This window comes from Peromyscus eremicus, chromosome X (genome assembly GCF_949786415.1).
Source record: "Peromyscus eremicus chromosome X, PerEre_H2_v1, whole genome shotgun sequence".
NCBI classification, from domain to species: domain Eukaryota; kingdom Metazoa; phylum Chordata; class Mammalia; order Rodentia; family Cricetidae; genus Peromyscus; species Peromyscus eremicus.
This window is the reverse complement of record NC_081439.1, coordinates 87,932,620-87,952,431: the sequence shown is the minus strand read 5'-3', so window position 1 is coordinate 87,952,431 and position 19,812 is coordinate 87,932,620. Positions and strand designations below refer to the sequence as shown.

Sequence of the window (19,812 nt, the reverse complement as noted above, 5' to 3'; positions counted from 1 at the left end):
AGATCCTCCTGGCTCTGCCTCCCGAGTGCTGGGATTAGAGATGTGGATTTTAAAGATTGTTAGGAAGCTATTGCAATACTACAGATGACAGGGAATAAACCCTGTTCGTTAGGAGAAATTACTATGAGAGTAGAAAAAGCAGGATGTAACAGAGCCTGAGGGTGTATAGAGCAGAAAGAGGGAGATTAAAAATAGCTTTAAAAAAAGTTTTGTTTTTTATGTGGATGAGTGTTTTACCATGTATGTAAATGTACCGCATGCATGAGGGCGGTGCCCAAAGAGGCTAGAAGAGGGTGTCAGATCCCCTGGAACGGGAATTGTAGACACTTGTGAACCGCCATGTGGGTACTGGGAACCAAGCCAGGATCCTCTGCAAGAGTGGCAATTGATCTTAACCATTGAGCCATCTCTTTAGCCCCATAAAAAATGACTTTTTAAATAGGAATCAAACTCACGGTTTCACACATGCCAGGCAAGTATTCCACTGAGCTCCACTTCCAGTCATAGTTGCCATTTGAGTGTAGAAACTCTGTGTGTGTGTGTGTGTGTGTGTGTGTGTGTGTGTGTGTGTGTGTGAATAGCATTGTAACCAAAGATGATGGCCTTACTTTTATACTTCTACCTATTTGTAAATTGCCTTGTAGTGCAATAGCCTGTCCCTGGCAACCTTGCAGACATCCACGTACTGGAGCAGGAACAGATAGGAGGCTTGTGAAATACTATTTCAAAGCAGTCGCCCATTCTTTATCTCTCTTGTCACTGACCGATTTGGTAGGCTCCTCCTTCTCTGCCACTGCCACTGACACTGCCAGGTTCTGATATGTGTCTTCAGGTACAGAATTTGTTTTAAAAGACAAGGAATCAGCCGGGCAGTGGTGGTGCACACCTTTAATCCCAGTACTCGGGAGGCAGAGCCAGGCAGATCTTTGTGAGTTCGAGGCCAGCCTGGCCTACAGAGTGAGTTCCAGGACAGCCAGGACTGTTTCACAGAGAAACTCTGTCTCGAGAAAAAAAAAAAAAAAGAGACAAGGAATCATGTAGAGGGTGAGCGTGAAACAGCTTAGGCTATAAGGATTCTCGTGTCCTTGGTAAGTAACTTGGTAGCCAAAGGCAAGGTGGAGCTAGGACCCTGTCACTGAGGGATGGCACGAACCGAGACAGGAGAGGTAAGACTGTTAGCATATGGAATTGTGAATCCAAAGTAGACCAATGAAGATAGGACAGCTCTCCCCTAGCTACTAGGTAAAGGAGGAAGCGTTCTCTTATATCTGTTCACGGTCTAAATGGGCTGGACTGGGCTCGAAGATCGATTCCCTGGGATGTGATAGGACAGTCTACATGTTGGCCTATTTTTACAGTGCTGAACAACATGGGTTAGGGTTGAAACTGCTTGTCTTGTTCGCACCGTGGAGGTTCATCCATGGGCTGATGATGTTGCTATACTTTCAGTTGTGGAGGCCTCATGAAAGGCCGCATGGAACCAGAAAGTAAGTGCAAAGCTCCGTTTGCCAGTCCATGCCCACTGATCTCAATTTCCTGATGCTCCGTCTGACTCGGACCTCTCTTGGGCCCCCTAGTCTCTGTCCTTCATGAATCCTCAGCTCATGTCTGACTGCCCCAGATAGCCACTATGTAACTCATGAACTGCCTCTCTTCAGATTCTTTGGTACACTCCTATAAAACAAACAAACAAATAAAAACAACCTAGTCAGGTGTGGCCCAAAGTTTCATTAGAGAGAAAAATAGAAATGATTTTGTTAGAGGCCCATAAACTGATACACTTCATGTCCCAGTACATGTGTGTAATCGGAGTCAGCATGTATTGTGTGTTTGAATTGTGAAGGTCCATAAAGTATTAGGAAAAAGTCCCTGATATTCATCATTTTCCATGTATAAATGCTATCCAGCTGGTTGACAAGTTGTATTGGTCTCAATGGCTTTGGCTGTCTACCAGCAGGAGTGACTGATAAGAGCCTGCATGCCAAGTAAAATTTCCTGAATGCTGACAGATGTAAAATGCTAGGTCCTTCTGATTACGGGAGAAAAAAAAACCCTGCCTCTTACAAAGTAAAGAACTACATTTCTGTTAGTGCTACCTTTGCTTACCAGCCTCTAACTTCTGCTCAAATGTAGCCCCAGTACTATTGCCACATTTATATGGGGCTTATGTCCTACTTGGATTTTATAGACTGACTATAGTAGGCCTCATAACCCTTTCTGGAGCTGTCCAGATTTTTTTTCAGATTGCAGCCAGTGACAGTTTTATCAATGACTGGCAACAATGTTGTGTCACTTGAAATTAATCTGCGTCTCATTTTTTTTGGCAGACATTCCACACATCCAAGTGGTTGTAACTGATACTGATAATTATATTGTAAAAAATGTGTATTTTGAGTCAGTGTAATACTTGTTTTGATTGTAAGAGATGTTCCCAATGGAGAAATGACATGATTTTATCAACAGTATTGATATAAAGTATGTGATCAGGACCCCACGTGGCTATCTCAGCCCACCTATATGGTATCAGTAAAGCCATATAGAATGTCAGAAAGAGAAGTAAGGATATATAGAAAGGAAGGTCTCTGTTGATTAAAAAGAGCTAGTAGAAATAGAAATGATTTAGGTACCTAGCTGTGTGAGTCCATTTTATGTCACTATATCAAAATGCCCAAGCATAAATGCCTGGTAAATAAAGAAGTTTATTTGAATCATGATTCTAGTGCCTGGAACGTCCAAATGGCGTCATGCCAGCATCCCTGAAAGGGCCCCCTAGCTGCATCACAAGGCATCATAATGTACCAGAGAAGTCAAAACAGAGCTGGACATGTACAAAAGGAGCCAAACACACAGGGTGGCCTTGGATTGAAACAGCCCATTTTAGTGGAAACTAATTCAATCCTTTCAGATGTAACAGTGTTAGTCCCTTCCAAGGTAGCATCTTTGGTGACCTAATTATCTTGTACTAGACTTTGCTTCTTAAAGGTTCTGCAATCTCTTCACCACACCAGAGACAGTTTCCAGCACATAAGCCTTTAGGGGACAAACCATATCCAAACAATAGTACTATCCAACATTTGTATAGAATGTACTTCTAACAGGGCTAGTGAACCCTAATGAGACTAGTAATCCACATCAGTTAATGATTGTGTAAACTGGTGCCTATGGTGATGGATGTGGCCTTTCAGATAGTGGTACTCTATCATGGAGGACATGACACATTTACTATGGTTAAGTTTGAAAATAATTAGCTGTTTGTGAAGATGTACTTCAGGAGGAACCATGGAAATTTCTATGAAGTTTTCTACATTAATTCAATTCTCCATTTCAAGGGCTAGACAGCCTCACATTTAAAACAGAGAAAAGCAGCAGAATCACTATTTCTCTCTAAACAGGCTTGCTGCCATTGCTGGGATTTAAGCAGGCAATTAAATGTTTTAATTTTAACCTCTGACTCCTTGAGGTCTTTATAACTATAAACAGGGATAGCAAAAACACCCCCCCTCTCTCTCTCTCTGTGCGTGCATGCGTGCGTGCGTGCGTGCGTGCGTGCACTATAAACAGGGATAGCAAACACACACCCCCTCTCTCTCTCTCTGTGCGTGCGTGCGTGCGTGTGTGTGTGTGTGTGTGTGTGTGTGTGTGTGTGTGTGTCTGTGTTGAGACAGAGTCTCTCTACTATGTATCTCTGGCTGTCCTAGAACTTGCTATGGAGACCAGATATCAAAAAACAGAAGATAATTTTTTCACAAAGAAAAAGTAATGTGCATAAGATACCCATTTTTTTTTTACCCAAACTGCTGTTTCAACTTGTTCACTTTATACACCTTTTACTGTGTTCACGAGCTGTAAAATGGCTGAGAGGCGAGAGGTAGGAAAGCCAAATCAAAGCAAAATGCTTTGCAAATAGTACATTTTCCCATAGACCCTGACTTTTGTAAGGAGAAAGTCAGATTGCAGGATCATCCATTATGTGAGACCTAGAAATCAGCTTCACGGCTCCATCTGCCATCATGGCCGCTGTTCTCCATAACTCAGTAAGTGCACCGCTGTTAATGCCTCCTTGCTTATCTTCTGGGATATCCATAGGAAGGAATTCAAGACAAATTTAGGTATGTTAGTACTGAACTGGAGATTTTGATAGATTATTGTAAAGGGGGGGTTCTGGTATCACAGATTTCTACCTTTTGCAGATAATGCTGTAGATCCAGATGTATCTGCCAGGACTGTCTTTATAGATGTTGAGGAAGTCAAGAATAAACCTTGTTTGACCTTTACTGATGATGGATGTGGGATGACACCTCACAAACTCCACCGGATGCTCAGGTAAAAATATCTTTATTCTATTTTGTTATCTTTACTTCACAAGCTTTATTTAAGGCTCTATAACTTGTCTGTAATGTTTTAACTTACCTCTATTTACCCTATGGATATTCATTAAGCATATCTTAGTGTCAAGACACTGATTGTGAAGCAGACAGTATTTTTGCCTCCATGGAACTTAGAATCTAGCTGGCAATTCAGATGATTAAAGCAAGTAACCATAATAAAATACTCTACACATAAAAACAGGAAAACATGAGATGCATGGGGTAAGTACACGGCAGAGCCCAATCTGACCTCAGAGCTCTGTAAAGGTCTCCTAGTTAGAATGCTGTTCATATTGAGATGTAAAGGATGAGTCAAATTTAATAACGTAAGAAAGGGTAGGGAGTAGGGAATGGCCGTTCAAGAAGAGAAAATGGTCTAAATAAAATGTCTTCATTTATCTGCTGCCTTCTCCAGTTCATAACTCACCTAATTCATTAAGTCACAAGTACTGGAGTTGGGATGACTCATAGGTTAGAACTGTGAAGGTGCCTGAGCGTAGAGAAACCCTATGAAAGGTAAATAGAAGACATTCCCATACGTAATCTTGGAAGGTTTTACCGTAGAACTATGGAGGTAAGCGGGCATATTTTCTACCCAGCGAAGCTGAAGATAAATTCATACTGCCATAGCGAGTTCATTTAATTATTTTTAAACGTTGGTGGTTGAGAATGTTTGTGCTTTATTGTCTTCCCATATCACTTGGTGCAAGCTGGGTGTTTCTTCAACCCTTTCCTTCTTTTTTTCCTTCTTAGCAGATGGGGTTGTTAACTCTCCATGTGCTTCCTGAACTAGAGCATGTAAAACGTGGGTAACAATGGAGCAGTGCTGACGAGAAGGGAAAGGGCTCAGAATCCCCGAAACGGAAAACAAATTCATTGTGTTGTAGTTTTATTGGAAAGTTTTCTGAATTAGTAGCTGTTTATAGGGAACTCCCTTTGTTCCTTCAAAGAAACAAATGAAGTTTGGTCAAAGTAAATGGTTGTGTTTTACTACCCAGAAGTCTGTGTATCTTTTACTTTAGTCTTTCTTTTTTAAAAAAAAATATTTTGTTTTATGTGTATATGTGTTTTGCCTACATGTATATGTCTCAGATACCCTGGAGCAGGACCTACAGAAAGCTGTGAGCTGCCGTATGTGTGCTAGAAATTGAACCTAGGTCCTTTGGAAGAACAGCTGGTGTGCTTAACCAGTGAGCTACCTCTCCAGCCCTTAGTAGCTTAGTCTCTCTTAGTTAGAAGAATTTTTGAGTGCCAGGTATGGTAGTGCATGCCTATAATCCGAGCACTTGGGAGAAAAAGCTAGGGGAATTGAGAGTTCTAGGATTGTCTGTGCCACGAAGCTTTGCCAAAACAAAACAGAGCAAACAAAAACTCAGGGAAAGCTCTAGAATATATATCCAGTATGTGGTGAATGTACAGCTAGAGAGTTGGTTTGATTCTATGATCCGCAGCATCAGTTTTATACCCCGACTTTAATAATACATACTAAAAAGAAGACAATTTAGATAGGATGGAATTATAATATTTATGTCTAATTCTGTATTACAACATTTCTCTAAAATTGCTGGTCACCTGTTTTTGTGTGTCTTTATATGTATGTACATGTTTTTGTATTTTGTGTATCTGTGTGCACATATATGCATGTCCATGTGTGAAAGCTAGAGGTTGATGTCAGATGTCTTCCTCAATTACTCTCCACCTTTTTGTCCCAAACAGGGTCTCCCATTGAACCTGGGGTTTCCCTTTAGCTAGACTAGCTTGCCAGCAATCCCCACATATCCCTGTTTCCACCTCCTCGATGATGGGGTAACGGGCATGCTCTGTCCAGTATAGGGTTTCATGTGGGTGCTGGAGACCCAAACTCAGGTCCTCTTGCTCACACATCAAGCAGCTTACTCACTGAGTCACCTCCCTAGCTCCTGCTGATCACCTTACTGACTTCACCTACACCACCTTATCCCAGTTACATGGGCATCAAACAGTAGGCCCAGCAAACATAAACACCTGCCATTTTGTTCTGTGCAACTATATATATGAAAGTTGAGGCAGATATAAGAAAGAAAGGAAGAAGAGAATGATTTGAAAATCATTTCAGGGCCCCAAGAGATGGCTCAGTGTTTAAGAGCACTGGCTGCTCTTCCAGAGGACATGGGTTCAATTCCTAGCACCCACATGGTGGCTCACAACTGTCTGTAACTCCAGTTCCAGTGGACCTGACACCCTCTTCTTGCCTCTGTGGGCACTGTATGCATGTGATATGCAGACATGCATGCAGGTAAAACACCTATTTACATAAAATAAAAATCAATAAAATCTTTTTTTAAAGAATAATCACAAGTTTTGTTCCAAATTCATTCATTCAGTAAATTCTTACCAAATGAATGGATGAATGAATGAATGAATGAATCGGAAGCCAGTGGTAATCTAGACGGATATGATCTTTGCTCTAGAAGTGTTGACAGTATAGTGAAAAAGAGAAGTTGGCTACTGCTACGGATAAGTAGGCTCTTCCACCCAGAGGTAAGTGGTAGGAAAAAGAGTGCAATTTCTTTGAGAACAGTTGACAGAAGAAATTTAGTCTAGCCTATGAATGTTTTAAAAAACTATACAAAGAAATAACTTACACACATTTATGTGTGTGTGTGTGGTGGTGGGGGGGTCCTTGTGTGTGGAATGCAGAGGACAGCTTACAGTAGTTGGCGCTCTCCTCTGTCACGTGTTTTGGGGATTGAACTCAGGCCTTCAGTCTTGGTGGAAGTGCCTTTGCCAACTGAGACATTTGAAACAAAACATGAAGGATCAGTATCATCCATTCAAAATTTGGGCCCTTCCCAAAGAAGCCAAATAGGCAGAAACTTCTATAGCCATAGCATTTTTTCTTGTCACACAAAATATGTTTCCCACTGATTTTCACAGAGCATTTGTTTTTTATATTTAAAACAATTTTAAAAAACTCTGTTAATGAGTACTTAATGTAGTGTGTATTCTGGATTTTACTTGTGATTGTCTCTCAGAATAAATGTGAATTAGCTAAAAGAGATCATTTATTTAAAAGAGATCGTTTAGTCTAATCCATACAACCCAAGACTTCACTTCCCACAATTGTTTTTCTAGCAATGCCTTGTACACGACCAGCAAGTACTGTTCTATCTGGTCTCTATAGCCCTAGCCCACTCCAATTTTTGAAGAAAAAAAAACACTCTAAACTTTAGAGGTAGTTTTGAGTATTATTACTGTATAAAGTATTTTTTCTATTTTTCATTTTGTGACATATTTATTTTGTATTTGGAAAAAATAATAGAAGTCGTTGGGCAAAGTATGCGAAAGTATTAAGCCTATAGCCGTTCTGTTTGACCTCTGACATTTATTGGTATCCTGTGCCTGTTTTTGTGACTCACTATGCTACTCTTCCTGTTTTCAGGCTGATAAACTAGGGTGTGTAACTGAAGGAGCAGTTTCTTTAATAAACACAGAAACCCATGAAAATTAAACTAAAAAAGGAAAGTCTGCACTGAATAGGTAGTTCCTCTGAGCACTTGCCTGGCATGTGAAAGCCTTGTGTTTACTCCCAGCATCTCAAGGGGAAGAACAAAACTAAATCAAAGAAAATCTTTCATTCAGTTTTTTTAAAGGCCTACTGTTCTGTCCTTTTGGGCTTTTTGGATAGTATGTGAATCAGTATATACCATTCAGCAGCCTTTCCCAGCAAGGTGGAAAGCCTCTTTCAAAAGGACAAGGATTAAAAAGAAACACAAAGCCACAGATTGAAGGCCTTTACTGCCTCTGCTCAGAATCACGTAGCATAGTAGGTCTGCTCCAAAACAGCAGACAGCCAGAGAGTATCAGCCTGCTTATCAGTCTTTCAGCCACTTAGAGTGCATATTACACCACCACTATATGTAGGAAATAAACACACAAATACCTACTCATGTATTTCCCTGGAGTTTTGTTAAGGTATATTTCATTGGTCTGCAACCCAATTTAAACTTCTCTCTCCAGAATCTAGATTCCTGACATCTTAAGGGTATTCAAGAGGAAATTGCTGAGTTCTTGTAGTCCATTGGGAGTGCCAGTCTGCAAGTCCCTTGGTGTATAAATAATGGTATCTGTTACAGGAGAGGATAGAACAAGATTGACTCAGTGAAGATGAACCATCTAAGCCAAGATAGCTCTTCTGAAATCATTTGAGCTATAGAAAGCTATATAAACTTGCATGTTTCTATTATAAAGTATGGTGAGCGCTCTTAAATTAGGTATTTGCAGTTAAACAGAATACTTAACATGGGACCTTGGCGAACTAGAGCTCATGGAAGAGTTAGTAATAGAACTAAGTCTAGAGCTTCCATATCTCTTCTGCTTCCTTTTATCCTTTTCCACCCTAGTTTTGACTGTCCTGTTTCTTGCCTTTTCAACCTTATAGCATCACCCCATCTCCTTATGGTAGCTAATACAAGGATCTGTACACATGGAGGGGGAAATAGTGACAGACGCTAGAGGGGACTGGAAAAGAAGAGATTGACAATTTGCCTATTGTACCACTTTCCCTTGACTATTCAGTTGAAAGTTTTGTGATATTAGAAAAGAATAAATCCAATGACCATACCGATTCATTTCATGTGGCAGATAAAAGGCCTGTTGATGAAGAGCCCTGAATTTTAGACATATCATTAGATCTGGAGTACAGATAAGGAACAGTACACTCCAGTTCTCAGAGTGAATCTTAGAGTCAGTTTAAAATTAAAGATCGAATATTACTTTATAATTGATGTATTTTACAGAGGCTGTAACTTTATCTTCCTAATGACCTTGTCTTTTCCAGCCAGCTCTTCTATGAGAGTAATGAAAATATCAGAATCTTATCAGCTTGTAAGCCTTACTTCCTGGAATCATTAAGGCCCAAACATGATGTTAACTCAGTGTTCTCTTTTCAGAGGACCACTTCCCTGAAAATTGTTTTCATCTCACATTAGATTTATTGGTAGGATGCACAGAGACCTAGGGAACATCAGTACATTGTTACATAACATCCTATAACAGAAAACTGAAAACTGGTCCCTTTTATTGAGTGGTAAACACAAAACCAGAGTCTTCTGGAAATGGAAACTAGGTAGTTGAGCCCTCTTCCCACTGGAAAGAGTAAGGCCAGAACCAACCTGCTCAGCTGTGCCATGTGGAGACAGTGTCTCTTTCACTGATACTGGAGAAGCAGCTAATCTGTAATACATGAAATCCTGTCAGCTATCAGTTTGAGGGCAAGAATCATAGCAGTTATGTTAACAGTTTTGTCTCCAGTGCTTAGCATAACACATAACTCATTGGGCCTCAATAAATGTTTAACTAATGGCAGTATACATCGTTGTGAAATCGGGCAATCTGGAGATACACAATCCTCAAAATTAGTGTTATTTGTGGTGGTGGTGGTGGAGGATACAAGAAGGAGATCATTTTGTATTTGTCACATGTTTAAATACTTTTATATCCTGTTATTTGGATGTGTATCTGAGTACCCAAATGGAAAACGTAAGAAAGGGAAGGATTTTGACTCAGAATAAGCTGACGACAAGAGGCTGCAGACTTTGCTGAGGTGACTCAGTGAGAGGCCTTTAATAGAACAAGAGAGACTTTATGCTGCAGCTGTTTGCAGATATCCACAGGCAGAACTACCTATTTTTATCCCTTGGCAGCACACCAGTGGAGTCCCAGCAGATGGAACAGAGCCTTAGAATGAGGAGGGTTCTCCTTTGGGTGGGGAGTTGGAATTGTCAAGATAAATGATCTCTTAGATTTTTAGAGGGCGATGTGACCAGATGAGACGGTGCTTAGTCCAAGTACCTCACTTAGCACCACCAGTACTTGTATGACCCTCTCCAGGTAACAACTCTTTTCATAAAGCCCCAACTCATAGCAGTCAGGGCTGATTTAGCTAAACAAGAAAGGCAGCTGTGCAAGGCCTTCCCTGGCTCCTACTGTTATGTTAGCCAGTAGGAGCATTTCATTTACCAAGTGTGACTCTGGCATATAGAACCATTTAATGGTTAAGTACACACAAGCCACACTGGAAAATTGGTCTCATAGCCCAATCGTAATTTCCTATGTTTTGCCTGGAAGGACCAAAAAGAGTGAAAACAGAACTTGTTGCTATTCTGCATGTATAATCTAACCATTCTCTCTGCTAACTGTTTTAGGATGCTTTTTACCTTGCTTATTTCTTTTTTCTTCTGTAATTTCAGCTTTGGCTTTACAGATAAAGTAATAAAGAAGAGCCAGTGTCCCATCGGGGTCTTTGGTAATGGTTTCAAGTCGGGTTCCATGCGGCTAGGAAAAGATGCTCTTGTCTTCACCAAGAATGGAAATACTCTCGCTGTCGGACTTCTGTCACAGACCTACCTGGAGTGTATCCAGGCCCAGGCAGTCATTGTCCCAATTGTCCCATTCAGCCAGCAAAGCAATATCCTTCCTAGAAATGGAGAGTAATTGATTAAATATTAGTCTGACTACTTGGGCAGAACCTCTTCTTCAGGTCAAATCCAGCTGTTACTTGATATTTTATATTTCAAATAAGATTTTATGTTTAAAGAGGTATTCAGACATCTCAAAATTAACTGAAATGTTCCTATATTAAGTATTTTTTAAAATAGTGGACCATTAGTAGAAGTTTACATTTTTTTTCTGTGTTCAAATTTTCACTGTTACAGTTTGATTTATAAAATTATCTTTTTGCTAGACACTGTTCTGTGGTAAAGTTCTCAGGGCCTTTGCCCCATAAAGGCTAACTACCTTTGTGTTTATGCTCCTAGAAAAATGTCCTATTTACCAGTTTATCTGCTAGCAGAATGGTTCATTTGTATATACCTGGATGGCCTCTCATTTCTGATGGGAGAAGTATGGCAGGAAGAATTGAACTTGACTGCCTCCAGAGAGTTAAACATTTTGGCCTTTGATCTTTTTGTAATGATACTTTCTTTGTTTACATTGCATCTTTGCAACTGCATTCTGCAAGTATGACTGACTGACTTTGATGTTTGAATAAATAGCCTTTCTCAACTTTCTAACTCCTTTTTTTCTGTAGCAGTAATGCTCATCCTTTGCATGTAGATTTTGTGTCTACATGTAACCCCAAAGACACTCTTTTTATAGTACTTATTAATTTACATAACTGTAGAATAATGGCTTTCATTGTCACATTCTTGTGTATGTAATGTGTTTAGATTATATTTACCCCACCCTCTCTTGGCTCCTCCCACTGATCCTCTTCCTCTTCTCAGCTAATCCTCCTTTTTTCCATGTCCTTTTTTGACCCAGCCAGTTTCATTATGACTTTTACTTCTTGGTACCATCCTCATAAGATGCTATTTTTCTTTGACTGAACGTTTTTTACAAAAAATGATTGTTACTGAAGATTCTTTACCGAGCCTAGAAGCCATCTTGAACTATTCAATTTTCAACAGTGAAAAAGACCTGCTGTCTCAGTTCGATGCTATCCCAGGGAAAAAAGGCACCCGTGTTCTCATTTGGAATGTCCGCAGGTATAGTATCCCAGGGGTGTTAGATTCTAATAAGCCAACATCGTATGACAGCGTGAATTTTGATACTCTTTTCTAGATTAGATTGGATAGATACTGAGAAAGTTACCTCTCTGTAAAGTCCTTGATTCTATTGAAATAGTGGTTCTCATTGATAAGATCGTGCATATATAAGGTGAAAATATGCATAGCCCAAGGCTGTAGGACATTGACATTGTTTTAAGATTGGCAGACGATGGATATTTTATGAATTGGCCAATTAAAATGAGTTAATAAGAAAGATTATAGTGAAATACACATGATAGTTTAAAAATAAATTCTGTAGTCATACTTTTAGAGTAGCTTAGAGTAGCTTGGAATAGACAAAAATCTTTGAAGCAGATCAGTTTTAGCTATAATGAAGTTGTATTAAGATCATAACTTTAAAGCTAAAGCTAATGCAACAATCAAGAGAAAGTCTACAATGCATCTTTTAATTTTGACATGGCAAATAGAATACATTTAAGAGTATATTAAAGCTTTAACACAGAAACTCTAAAAACTTTTCATATAGCATTGAATGATTACTTATCTGTTTAATAGAGCAGTTGTGAATATGTTCATTGTTTTTCTCTATATGTCAAGCACTTTTCTAATTAGCTGGGGGAAGTATATATATTAAAAGAACACTGGTTTATACAGACACTATAATTATAACTAAAAATAAAAAATAAGGAGGGATCATATGCCCTATTGGGAAAACCTTAATGATATAATTTGTATAACCAGGGACTGTTTTGCTGTGTTATTTTCAGTGATTTACACATATTAAACACACTTTTTCCTTTGTGTATTTTTTCTCAGCTATACTTAAAAGTTTGAATGGTCAAATAACATTGAATAAAGCTTCCTTAAAGCCTATTATATTGCTTAGTTGAAAGAATTTTCAGACACATTGATGTGCTAATATTTAATAGAGTGATACAGTATTACTGTATCCAGTTTGTTTGTTTGTTTTTTGTGTTTGTTGTTTTTTTGGGGGTTTTGTTTTTTATTTTGTTTTGTTTTTTTGTTTTTTGTTTTTTTTTGTTTTTTTTGGTTTTTTGAGACAGGGTTTCTCTGGATCCCAGTTTTTAAAAAATGCTTTTCCAGACCTTTTTTTTTCTTGGATGGTGAAGGTGAGGGGTAGGGAAGATAGGGATCTCCTTCAGAGTGTTTGTACTAGAGTAGGCTAGGATAGTAACAATCACAGTTATCAAGAAAAATCCAGGCTACAGTTTACTGTGGGGTGGGCTTTACACATGCTGCTTGCCACAATGGCCCCTGGCCAGCTTTGGGAAGGAAGGTAAGTTTTCAGCATAGCAACTCTGAACTTGAGCTTGGAGTGTGAAGGAGGTTGACATTAGAGCTTGAGGTGGCTCTCTACAGGCTATGAGTTTCTCAATTTTATTTGCTCACACAACTTTTATTCCTCTTTTTCTTATTTAAGAATATCTAGGGACTACTGTTCCACAGAATAACTTTTGAAAACTATTGTTCTCATATAGAGATTATCTCTGTAACTCATCTTTTAAAAAACTAATTTAAGGATTTTTCCCCAGGAACAAAGGTGATCCTTTATGGTTTTCCCCACTGATATTGAATGGTGAGGTTGTCTATGGTCGTGAAGGGAAGTAGCCTTTCAAGTATTTCGAAAGCTGAGTAGTCAAGAAAGACTGAGAATAAGAAAGATCTATATGAAAGAGATACCAGTGTTATTATATGGACACTATAATTCCATATTTCAGAGGACTAGAAAATAGATGATGTTCTGTAGTAGTAGTAGTAGTAGATAGTAGTAGTGTGTGTCTGTGTGTGTCTGTGTGTCTGTGTGTGTCTGTGTATGGTGCATGCCTTTAATCACAGCACTTCAGAAGAAGAGGTAGGTGGATTTCTCTGAGTTTGAGGCCAGCCTAGTCTATATAGTAAGTTCTGGGTCAGTCTGGGATACATAGTGAGACCAAGTCTTAGTGGAGAAAAGACATAGGACTACATCTGGAGAAATCCTGGTAGCTTATTAGTTCATATCTTGCTGCTGAAGTCAGCAGAAATTGATTTGGATTAATACGTTCATTCAGTTGGAAAAAGTGATATTTAGTGACATCTTTAGCAGCACCCACAAAGCTGATATTTAAGATCTTGCTTTGAGGGTAGCTGACATCCATTCGACTCATCAGAGCACAGATATTTCATATTCCTTCTTTTCTTTCCTTATGAACCTGGCATCACCAACACTATGAAACAGGGTAGATTGATTTAGAATAGGAACAACTTAAATATTGTGTGATCCTCAAATTTTATAGTTCATAGTTCCTTTGGAGTGGTAGACAGGGGAAGCAGCATACACCTGAGTATTGGCTTATATTTCATTTCTGTTTGGTTCCTAATGCACCCCCTCTCCCTCCATGTGCACTGGAGCCAGTTTTTAAATTGGTGCTTGTCTCTTATACTTAGAAACAAAGATGGAAAGTCTGAGCTGGACTTTGATACAGATCAATATGATATCCTGGTATCAGACTTTGATGCTGAAGAAAAAGACATCAATGGTGTTACCTCCGAGCTGCCAGAAACAGAGTATTCCTTACGAGTGAGTAAGAATAGTCCTTCAGCAGTGGGGAGTACAATTTCCTATAACATGAAAGCATTGTATGCAGAACTGAAGTGCAGGCGTGCAGAGATGATACTCTGCTGGGATTCATGTTCACCATCTACACTGAAGCAGTTTGGTTAATATAGCCACTTCCTCTCAAAATGGCAGTTAACGTATTGTGAAAAAGTATAGAAACTGAGCCAAATATTGGCCAAGCCTAGGCTCAGTTGGCTAGTGATGTTTTGGGGAGATATCTGTAGAATTGGCAATATGCATAACAATTTTCCATTCATGAATCTATAGGCATTTTGTAGTGTTCTATATATGAAGCCCCGGATGAAGATTTTTCTGCGGCAAAAGAAGGTGACTACCCAGATGATTGCTAAGAGCCTTGCTGATGTGGAACATGATATATATAAATCTCCCTTCACGGTATCCTTACATGCAGCTGACTACTTCATTCTGGAGTAAATCTCTCTATTGGTCCACAGCCCAAACCCTGCCTTATTCCAATTCAAAATTGTGTGCTAAAACATCCAAAATTGGGTGCTGCAACACTACCCTTGAAGGAAGAATGTTTTAAGTGTCGGTGCACTGGTTTTATCCGAAACTGACTGCAGACTACTAAATAAGAGTCATGTGATTTTGAAGACTGGCTCAATCAATTTTAAAATCTATTATTGTCTTACTTATTTATTTACTTCTTTTGAGACAGAGCCTCTCACAGTATTCCATACTGGCCTGAAACGCATTGTGTAGCACAGGCTAGCCTTGAACTTGAGGTGATCTTCCTGCCTCAGCTTCCTGAGTGCTGAGATTACAATTATATGCTGCCACACCTGGCTTTGAAATCTTTTTTATTGGAGATATTAGTTTTTAAATCCTCAGTGTATGCCAGTGAGCAACCAGATTTGAAAATCCTATCCATAGATACTCCCATTACATTTGATTAAAATTTTTTAGTTGGAGTTGTTCATCTTACAGCTTATGTTGTACTAGGTCCAGATTTAGACTTGGATGTGAATTAGCGAGTGGAAAGGAAAGGTGTTTCTAGGAGGAGATGAATCACTAACAAGCTCAACATGGATTTCCTGGGACCTTTTCATGACAACCACCTAGAAGAGTACTTGCTCATTTTCTACCCCTCATTGTGCTGTCAGTGGATTTCAGAAACTAGGGACAATCTGGAGATGAGCTATGCTAATTAACCATCTTCATTGATGGCGTTTTGAGGAAAAAAAACTAGTCTTCAGAAGACTGAGAACTCAAGTATTTATGAAAACTTGCTTTTTTCTTTTCTTTTTTTTTTCTTTTTTTTTTCTTTTTTGGTTTTTTGAGACAGGGTTTCTCTGTGTAGCTTTGCACCTTTCCTGGAACTCGCTTTGGAGACCAGGCTGGCCTCTAACTCACAGAGATCCGCCTGCCTTTGCCTCCTGAGGGCTGGGATTAAAGGCGTGCGCCACCACCGCCAGGCCTAGCTTTTTTATTTTCTAGTAATCAGAAATACAACTCTTGGCTCTATAGACACATTCCCTGCATTTTTAAAATCAAAGACATTATTTTACTTCATCTTTTTTTTTCCTACTGCCACAATTAGAAATTGCTCATTTAAAATAAACTGTGTAGTTATTGCTCACAGTGATTTTTTTTTTCCCTTTTGGAAACACATGCCTTCTCTACTAGGAAATTTGCTTTTAAAGCCCTAGACAAGCCCAGCTTAGAGTCAGAGCTAGCAAGTGAGAAAATTGTTTCTAACTTCACCTATGTAGGTTAGGGTCGTAGTGCTGTACATTTAGCAGAGCCCCATCTAACTGCATGTTTTCCAACTTCTGTTTTACGATGTGTCCCTTTCCTGAGTATGGCTTCTTATTGTTGTGGGTTTCTGTCAGGCCAACTTCAGTGAATGTATTCTGTATTTATCTCAGCCCCCTTTCTATTACTCCAGTTACCTTCTCATACGACAATCTAGTTAAACAGAGTCATTGTTGGCATGGCTAAAATGAGACCCCTAAACACTGGAATTATTTTCCTGAGATGACTGCAGAAAAAGGTAATCGATACTGATTTCTTGGTTCCTCGGTCATCAGAAAAACCACCTTTACTCCTCTCTGTGCTCTCCATACAGATTTCATGCATTTCCTCCCACAATGTACCCTCATACCAACATTGAAATTTTTAAAAATGTGTACAGCACAAAATATTTGACAGTCACTATCTTTAAAATGTCAATTTTATAGTGTGAGAATTTTGATTGATTTGGGAAAGTTTTGTCTTATTTCTTTTGTTGTTGTTGTTTTGGAATCAGGTCTCATTTGAAGTTTGTCTTGAGTTCCTAGAGCCCCAAAACTTTGTATGTTCTGAGTCAAATATTAGAGTACTTGGCTTACCAATTGTATCATGTTTTCCATTGTACCTGACCCATTTATCATATGGTATAATGTACATAGCCTGTCGTTTATAGAGACTGAGTAAGTTGTTTTTTTTTTTTATTTCTGTGACCATTAGTAAGAGAAACTAAGGAAAGAAAGATTTATTTTAGCGCATGCTTTCAGAGATTTGGTCCATTGTGCAAGAAAGAGATGGTGGAGCAGAGTAGCTAGCTCACATTGTGGCAGCCAAAAAAGTAGAGCAAGCAGTGGTGGTGCATGCTTTTAATCCCAGCACTCGGGAGGCAGAGGCAGGCGGATCTCTGTGAGTTCGAGGCCAGCCTGGGCTACAGAGTGAGATCCAGGACAGCCAGGACAGTTTCACAGAGAAACCCTGTCTCAAAACAAACAAACAAATAAACAAAAAAAAAAAACATAATCCCAGCACTCAGGAGGCAGAGGCAGAGGCAGGTGGATCTCTGTGAGTTCAAGGCCAGCCTAGGCTACAGAGTGAGTTCCAGGAAAGGCTCCAAAGCTACAGAGAGAAACCCTGTCTCAAAAAACCAACAGAGAGAGAGAGAGAGAGAGAGAGAGAGAGAGAGAGAGAGAGAGAGAGAGAAGCATGAGATTGCTTGCGTTTTTAAATGCCTTCTAGAAAGTTTGTCCATTCACATGCAGTGACACTTGGTGCATTTTTTTGTTTTTTGTTTTCTATAATATAATACTTATCTTTCTCCTGAAGCCTCTGGTGTTTGTCTCCTTAATGATTTTCTTCTCAGAATAAGCAGGTGAAAATCACATTTGGATTCTCTTGCAAATATCATAACCAGTTTGGAATAATGATGTATCATAACAACCGCCTTATCAAGGCCTTTGAGAAGGTGGGCTGCCAGTTAAAGGTGAGTGCTTAATGTGGTTTTTCATGAGACTCTTAAATTGCTGGGAAGATAGATTCATTAATGGTTCTCAGCCCCATCTCATGACAATTGCTAGATTCTGATACTGAAATTCTGGATCAATATTTCAGGTGTCCTATGTGGAAAAAAACTAGTTCTCTGTTCATAAGGAACAGAGTTCAGTCATACCAGCCACACCGTGTGTATCAGCTTATTAACATGTCAGATAACTAATTATTATCTTGTGGAGAAAATAAAGTATATTGGGAGGGTCATACAATTTAGTGGTTGAAAATCAAGACTTGGGCCCTAGGTTTTCTATTTTTAAGTTATATTCCTGGATAAATCAAGTAATTCCTTTGAGGTTCGATTTCTATGCTAGTAAAGTAGAAATCGTTTTCTTTCTCTTTCTTTCAATTTAGAGGATTAAAAGATAGTAAGTGTGATAAATGATATGAAATATTTCATAAGCCAAATTACACAGATGCTGCCATTGTCTTTGATGTTTAATGATCCTCTAAAGAAGTGATTTCCACAAGTAACCGTTTTGTTCCTGTTTGAAGAGTAGATGGTTGAAGCACAGTGAAGAGTAGGGCAGTGACAGAAGCCCCAGGCTAGCTAACTGCGAGCACTTGGGTTTTCTTGTTTTATCATCTTTAAACAACTCCTGGTTATGTGTCAGTTGAATTTCTCCTTGATTCTAGTAAGGAGTACAGAAAGCTTTAAAAGCCCCAAATCTCTTGGGCTTCACCTCTGACTCTGGTCGTTCCTTGGTGGCCTATATATGTGTAGAAATGCCTATGTTGTAAGATTCGTGTGGTGATTAAATCACACCTCTAATTTTTAAATGAAGTTTCATTTCAGTTCTGCAGAACGTTAGTATGTAATCTTGCTTTTTAGCAGTGTAAATTCTTTATCCCAGTGAACCTCTGGGCAATCGTAGAATATAAAAACCATGAAAATGGAGTTGTGTGGCTGAAGTATAGATAGCTAGTAGAGTTGGGGAATTCTAGGGATATGTGAATCATTGAACAATCTGAGAGACAGAAAGAGGGTGGATCCAGATGGGAGGGAAGGTGGAGAGGAGCTGAGGAACTGGCAAGTGTAGAGGCAGGGGCAACCACAATCAGGGTAGATTATATGGAAAAAAGTCTATTTCCAACAAACGAGAAACAAAAGAAAGGAAATTCCTGCTCTAGAACCTTGTCAGGTTTCAGTCTATTTTAATATATTCTAAGTGTTCTACATCTTCCTGGTCTTTCCTTACCCATAAATACTCTGTAACTTTTTCTATTATTTTTTGGAATCAAAAGGAAATGCCTCTAGGCCATCAATAGTAATGTGTTGAAATTAACATTTTCTTCTAAGCCAACTTGTGGAGAAGGTGTGGGAGTAATTGGAGTCATTGAGTGCAATTTCCTAAAACCTGCCTACAACAAACAAGACTTTGAGTACACCAAGGAGTACCGGTGAGTCACTCTCAACCTGAGATGTTTTAGCTCAGTTGCTCAGCTACCATTCTGCTCTCGAAGTCTCTAAAGCCCCACTAAAAGCCAGCCAGACAAGTTAACTGAGAATGACTTCCAGTGTGTTGTCCAGGAATAGAGAGGAGTTTGCGCTTTTTCACTGTAACTTTAGAAATTACAGAATATAGGAGTATTTTGATAAAATTTTTCTGATAAAATGAAGGGCCTTGTCTTTTCGTCCTGAAGCAAATGAATCTAAAGTTATGGAGCACACTTTGGAGAGAGAAATCACAATTGGCCCCATGAATTTTCTTGAAGCCAGTGAACACGTTTGGAAATGTTAGAACAACAAGGAAGAAATGTGTGCTCTCCTGGAAGCATCTTGGGAAGTTCCAGAGCTCAGAATCAGAAAGGAACTTGACAGTGAGGTTAAACCAATAGGAGTTGTTAAATCGGGTTGAAAGTAGGTTTGGGATTTAGGATACAGGTCAGTAATAGAATGCTAGCTTAGCACACATGAGACCCTAGATTTGTTACCTCTCATGTGTTAGGTAAAGGACATAGGATGAAAAATTAGAATCCTTGA

At 39.2% G+C, this 19,812-nt stretch overlaps 1 protein-coding gene across 1 annotated transcript in view; it reads left to right on the top strand.

The window, feature by feature from the left end:
* Morc4 (MORC family CW-type zinc finger 4) overlaps window positions 1-19,812 on the top strand; it is a 55,937-nt gene that overhangs the window by 3,773 nt on the left and 32,352 nt on the right. The window contains exons 3-9 of the mRNA XM_059251108.1: window positions 4,191-4,323; window positions 10,598-10,815; window positions 11,746-11,893; window positions 14,363-14,495; window positions 14,802-14,930; window positions 17,644-17,763; window positions 19,129-19,229. Of these exons, the coding sequence (XP_059107091.1) occupies window positions 4,191-4,323; window positions 10,598-10,815; window positions 11,746-11,893; window positions 14,363-14,495; window positions 14,802-14,930; window positions 17,644-17,763; window positions 19,129-19,229 (982 nt within the window). The remainder of the gene's footprint in view (window positions 1-4,190; window positions 4,324-10,597; window positions 10,816-11,745; window positions 11,894-14,362; window positions 14,496-14,801; window positions 14,931-17,643; window positions 17,764-19,128; window positions 19,230-19,812) is intronic.